General features: G+C 31.8%; 1 protein-coding gene across 1 annotated transcript; it reads right to left on the reverse strand.

Annotated features, from left to right (window-relative positions):
* Positions 1 to 678: 678 nt before the first annotated feature.
* Positions 679 to 4,167, reverse strand: LOAG_03198 (hypothetical protein). The gene is made up of 7 exons (XM_020446256.1): positions 4,076 to 4,167; positions 3,885 to 3,989; positions 3,109 to 3,232; positions 2,746 to 2,862; positions 1,525 to 1,693; positions 1,271 to 1,315; positions 679 to 939 (listed from the first exon to the last, which is right to left on the reverse strand). Exons 2-7 carry the CDS (start codon positions 3,987 to 3,989, stop codon positions 837 to 839), a joined length of 663 nt encoding a protein of 220 aa, XP_020303380.1. The 5' UTR covers positions 4,076 to 4,167; the 3' UTR covers positions 679 to 836.
* Between the last annotated feature and the right edge of the window lie 2,620 nt (positions 4,168 to 6,787).

Below are 6,787 nucleotides of genomic sequence, written 5' to 3' on the forward strand. Positions count from 1 at the left end.
AGACATTGCAGTTTATTTCTATACTTTACTGACCGGTTGTGTTCCTGTCTGACGATAAGCCTTTCCGGGACAGGCCAGCTTAGGCCAGCTTTGGATGACCAATGTCATATCGTACAAAAATTGCGGCCCATCAGATCAGAGTTTGATACGCTTCACAATGATATCAAAGCTGCTGGCGTATATCCCGATCAAGCGCATGATCGAGCAAAAGGATACCAACGAATCAGAAAAGCAGACTCTGCACTAGAGCGGGACAAAAGCTAAAAAAGAAAAGAAGAAGTTAAAATAGATTGATAAACCGATGGTAGATATATAAAATTTAAACAATGCAAATGAATCTGACTATCAGTTTAAGAGATTTAAGATTAGACAAATGATTTATTATTCCCACTTGTCAAGAAATATTCAAATTAAAACAACATTTACAGATTATATTCATACTGTTACAAATCTACATCGAAATATTTACACTACTAAAATATTTTGATTATTTCGGCAAAAATATTTCGGTTTTTTCCGATAGCAGCCTAACTTTCGGTAATTAACAACTCTCATCAAATTCTTTCAGAAACAGCTTTATTAAGGTTATATTAGACTTATTCTAATTCGAAAATTACTAGAAATGTTAATAAGGTTTCTATGGGATTATTACTGTTTTACAGGAGGAAACTGAATTAAGGGTAATAGCCTTTGCCTATCAAAATTTAAGTTCATACAAAATAACTGGATTTCGAAATTACCAGACACATGATTGAAAGTAAGCAAAGTAATTTTCAAACTCCGGGATGTACATTTGGCCAAAATTCGAACAGCTGTGTACCATCATTACTGGTTTTTTACTTCGGACATTCGGTATTTTCTTCTTTGTCCTTGACATCTGTTTGAAGCTTTTCAAAAGTCACACAGCTCATCATTTTAATTTCTTCAGAAGCATTGCTTCTGGAAAAAGTTCGTACCAAAATTCACACCGTACTTCGATTCTCAGTTTAAAAATCATATGGAACCTTAATCTCTTAATATGAAAATTTATTGAAATTCACCTAAATTTTCTTTCTGAATAATTACAGAGATTATGTTTTTATCAGCAATGTTTTTATCAGCATATAGATCCCGATGTCGTTTTTGTCCAAATATGAATTCTGATATTGTTACATGGACATTTATTAGTAGTGTTACCAATAACTCATCATTTGACACTGCCACAAGGAATAGATTAGAATATAATTCGGGAGCAATTTTTAAAACAAGTTTCAAAAATACGATTACTAACCGTGGTGGATCTGAACATTTCGTTGAGAGGCTTCCATGCGACGGACTGAAAATTCTTGATGTTGGAATTTGTCACACTTTTGCTTTTGCTGACTTTGTAACCGAAGTTAAAACTGTAGATCTATTTATCCCTTCCCTTCTATTCCCTAAATTTCATTTACTTGAATTTTAGGTAATTCAATATCATCATTTTATCACTTTCCCTTTCCATTCTTGTCAAAGTAAAGTAAAATTTCTTGTGAGAAGCATATATACCTTACAACCTGCAAATCATAACGTAATAATGGATTTCGTACTCGTTTCATACATTTATCGTAGAAAATTTCGTTAGCTGATCGTGTTTTCCCAATTTCACCGAGCAATTTATGAGCTTTTATTCTTGATAACTTAGAGTGTGGAATCAAAATCTCCTTCTTTCCGTTACCTATAATATATCTCTTTCACATTTAAGCATAATTTTGAAAGTTTGTTTTGCTCCGCGGGAAATCAAGAATAGTATGTTGCGGGTAAACATGGCAAGTACATGTTAGGATACATAATTGACTATGCAAATCTGAAACTACAAACAAAAAGGAATTTCGTTAGTTTCAGTATATCAAAACCCTCTGCTAGAGGAAATATGATGGGTTAAACTTAAGGGCTAAATTTCTGGAAATTCATTAGAGATGAAGGTGAAACAGTTAGCGTAAATATAACTGTCAAAACAAACCTTCTTGATGTCTGCATAAAATATGCAAAAGTAAAAGATGTACATATGAGATATTACTAAGGTTAGGAATGACTAAGAACCAACTTGCTGATTTTGGCCGATTATTGTGCCTATCATCAGTATAAGCAATTTTATTCTTTAGATTTGTCTTGAAAATGTCCTATCATTACTTTCTGCAGGACAGAATCTTTGTCAAGTTAAAGTCATACGTAGAAGTTTTTGGAAACTGACTTTAGGATGCGAAATAAAATTCCCATTTTATATTCATAATTGCAAGATCCAAGAGAGAAAGGAATATTTGATGTTGTAAAGCATAATAGTTATGTATTCATCTCTTAGTTTGTCCATCATTCGTCTAATTCTTCGAAGAAGTGGAATTTGATGTGAAAATATTGGAAATGGAATTAATTGCAACAATACATCAAAACTTATCACTTCTCTCTCAGCAAAAACTAGTTCGTATATCCATGTATAGCACACCTTTCCATCATCAACATTTTCTTATTTTGGTTTTGAAAAACCTATCTATTCACTAAGTTGAAATTAAAATCATTGGTAATCTTGCATCATGAATCTAATACTTGAGTTAAATACAAATTTCATTGATGATGATGATGGTGGTGACGATAATGACAGTGATGAAAGATCTGGGAATTTTAGAAAACGAAGTAAAGAACAGGTGAACAGCTAAAATGCAACGCATGTCATCAAATTCTAAATAAAATGCATTCCTCGGCTAAAACAAGGATAAATAACCAAAAAATTACGCATAAAGGCATCGATGTTTGCTTGTTGCGCAGGCGGTTCATTCAAAGTCGCATGTTTTGAATATGATTGTTGCTTGTGACATATATCGAAATCTGCTCGTATTGCTTCACGGAAAGCTAAAGTTTTCACAAGATGCAGTGCATATTTTTCAACATTTTATGAAGACTAAATGCATTTAAAACTAAAGAATATAAAATTTCATTTAGATTATTCATATAAGCTAGTAATCCGTCATATGCTAAGGAATTGAAAAAATTTGAAAACTTGAGAAATATATAAATTAGCCTTTACACTTGTTTTATATTTGTAATTTCTCCAGCACAAAAAAAATCTGTCCTCAGAAACGAAATCTCCAAACTTACATTTTGAGCCATGATGACTATCATGTGCTTGCCTTTCCACAAGCATTTCACGTGCTTTTGCTGTAAATCCACGATGAGGTGACTTTGGACCACTGGATTCATTCGATAAACTTCCAGTGCTTTCCTGAAAAGAAAGGATGTATAGATAAGCTGAAAGTAAGAGTTTCTGTCCTGATATAATTTGATAGTAATCAATACATCAATCTCACAATGAATCTTCGAAAATGTGAGAGAAGAAGTAACTGAATAAAAAGTAGGCGTAAATAAAGAAAGATGAAAAGAAATAGCAATTAGTGAAATTATTCAGCAGGCGGGAACATTTCACAATAACAAAATGAGTCCTGAAATTTCAGGGAAGTCGATTCATCGCATTTTGTAAAATACAAAAGTTTCCTGTGATTCATTCTGCATTTTTCAAAAAGAAAATGGTGAAGGAAAAGACATATAAGGGAAGAAATTCATCACCATCATATCAAGCCAATGTATTTAAAGATTTCATTGGTCAATATTTCTATATTTTAATGTTTTTCGATGTATTATAATAAGCTAGTATATTCATTAATATTGTATAAGCTAAGTTTGCATTTTAGGTTGAAAATGGACCTCTTCAGGTTATAGAATAATATTTTCTGAAAAAAAATTTTTGAATTGAATTCAATCAAATCTTTTAATCAAAATAAAAGTCTCAACGATAAAGAAATAGCGAGATCGTTTAAATTAGGTACGATATTAGTTAAATGTTTGCACAAAATTCTGATTAAATACAAGAAACTTACGCTCACAACTGCAAATGGGGCTGGTGGTTCTAACAGCACTTCACGAGCTTTGATTGCGAAACCACGATGTCGTGCCAATCGTTCTTGCAAATCTACATCCGACATCTGCAAAAATAACTATTGATAGATAGATGGAGGATGATCGAAAAACACTTCTTCATTTATCGATTTATTAAGAAGATAGCTTTTACCCAATCGTAAGATGCGAACGATCTAGCCCGACGGAAATTTGCTAATTACCATTGATGGTTAATTGTGACTGATGTAGTGGAGTGATGAGTTCATTGAAAAAATTAAAGCAACAAACAGAATTCAGAGAGCTGTGAATGAAGCACTCTTATTCTGTAAATTTCAATTGATAGTGCAGTAAGTAATGAAATCGACAACGCATATAAGTGAATTTATGATAAGTGGGACCTATTCCATCCATTAGCTGCATGTGATCTGAAGAGCGGAAATGGAATGTCTTATGGTATAGTATATGAGAGGATCTAGGAATAGTTAAGAAGTAAGCCCTATTATTAGCTTGTTTTTAAGAATTGCCTGATGTGGCGTCATTTCATCAGGAGTAGGCAGCAGTCAAATTACAAATTAATTTTCAAGTTTGTGCATTCAAGGCAAAGGCCTAAGACAAGCTGATTGCTGCCGGATCAATCGTTATGAATAACATCAATAAATTATGTGCAACAGCTGGATGAGACAATTAGGAAAATGTCTCAGAAAATATATTATGAAGACATGTAGGTCTTCAACCTCTGAGGTCTTCAACCTCTCTGTTGTACGGTAATGGAATGAGGTCTTCAACCTCTCTGTTGAAAATAACCTCTTCAAACGGAAAATAGAGAAAAGAACTGGGGACAAAGGAAATTAATTGATGTTTTTCCTTAGTACCATTTTTAACGGTCGTCTTGTGCTACGAGTATCTCCAAATTAATCATTCACTAACAGAATAGTAACAATATAGACAGAAATAGATTATGAATATTTGAATTCAGATAAAGTTGGAGTAATCAGATTCGTTTAATTTGCATACCTAGATAGCCAACAACAAAAACTGCAGGTTTACTATCCATTTAGGTTTCTACTTTATCATGCAAATTTATTTTTCGTGAAATTTAAAATGCATAAGATGTACATAATAACATAAGGTATGAATTAATGAAAAGTAGAAAGTAATTAGATAGCTCTGCCAAATGTATATGTTGCACATCATAGCGATATCTTTTATTATGTAATATTATGCTTGAGACTAATCACAAGTCTTAATAAATGAATATTAAAAGTTAAGAAAACTGTTTATCATCTGGAAAATCAATAGAGAAGCAGATTGGTCTTCTTCCAAGATTAAGCTTGAAAATTAAATTTATCAGAATAATGAAACAAACGAAAAGAAAAAGAATTGATTATGTTTGTAGGCTAGGAGAGTATGGAGAGATCAAACTTGATATATATTGATAATTATGGAGCAAAGATTGGCTTTTAACATATGTTGAAAAGAAGCGGACACGAAAGACACATACATTATTAGGCTGCTAAAAGTAGACGCAAACATTCAGATCCAAATTTATATCCTTATATATTTACATACTTCTCTATGCACAAATAAGATGGATATAACTAACTCCTCAAAAATTCATTTTCCTTATTCAGGCAAGTAATAGATGTAGAATTTTGATGCTTAAATAAGATTGGTTTCAGATCCTATTACATCATGGTAATTGTCATGTATTTTTAGTAAGCTCAGGTATACTGGGTAATTTGAACTGCAATTAACGAAGATCAATCAATCTGATCTTTGTGATTGTTGGAATAGAAGAAGTGATAAATGAAAAGAACTGAATTGAATTCAAGTAAACCATATGGATTAATTTGAATTGAAACAGTTAGACTGAATGAATTAGACGAAATTGAACGAAATTGAATTTGTGCTTCTATCTTATAATTTATTTTTGTGACGAATGATGAAATAGGAAGAGGAAAGGTTGCAGTATTTGTTTATGTACAAAGAGAAGATTGAATAGCATTTCAGTTTGTTTTAAAATACAACTAAAAGAGGCAAAGTAAGATTTCTCAGTGTTTAGGAAGAAAGGGAAAAAGAATTCCTTCATGTCCTTTTCTTTTTTCAATAGCTGCATTAATTTAAAAATTTCCACATCAGCGCCATTTTGGCTCGCTACGAAGGACAGGGATGTCCAATATTATTTCTGAAATAATAGCCCGAATGCCTCCCTGCTCTCTTCCTTTTCTTCCTGATACTTCAGTATTATCGTAAATAACCTTCAGCTGAAAATTACTATATTAACTCTTCTGAAAGCAGCTATGCTCGCTACTAATAATTTACTAATTTATCTGAAGTGAAAGTTTGCTAAACGAACTGAAAGCAGGTAAGGGTTGAAATAAACTGATGTTTCAAAAAATCAATAATTACTCGGATGATGTGTAAGAGTAATTCAACTCCCTTTCATTTTCATCTATAGAAATTTTGCTTATCCTTCATTTAAATTTAGCTGGATTCAACACTCCAAAATATAGAATAATTATTTATTTAAAACTTTAAACAAGAATTCAGGGTGATTTCAACTTCAATTTTACAAATCTGATAAAAGTTTTCTTTATTTCTATAACCGAATGACCCAAATTCTGTTTTGATGAAATCTCCCATTAGCTTCACTTCAATTTGTATTAATTTAAATTTTGTGCAATTCAACATTTCAAAATATTGGATAATTTATTTAAAAATTTTTGAGAATGCATGAAAAACTCACCGATTTCAGTGAGAATCAAAAAATGTCTTACCGCTTCCGCAATACTTACATTTTCAATCATATTGCAATCAGTAAGCATTAGCCTCATACTGCAAAATGTGAAAGATTTTCAAAGTTTACAATGATTTACGTAAAAAT

This window comes from Loa loa (assembly GCF_000183805.2).
Source record: "Loa loa unplaced genomic scaffold supercont3.5, whole genome shotgun sequence".
Taxonomy (NCBI): Eukaryota; Metazoa; Nematoda; class Chromadorea; order Rhabditida; family Onchocercidae; genus Loa; species Loa loa.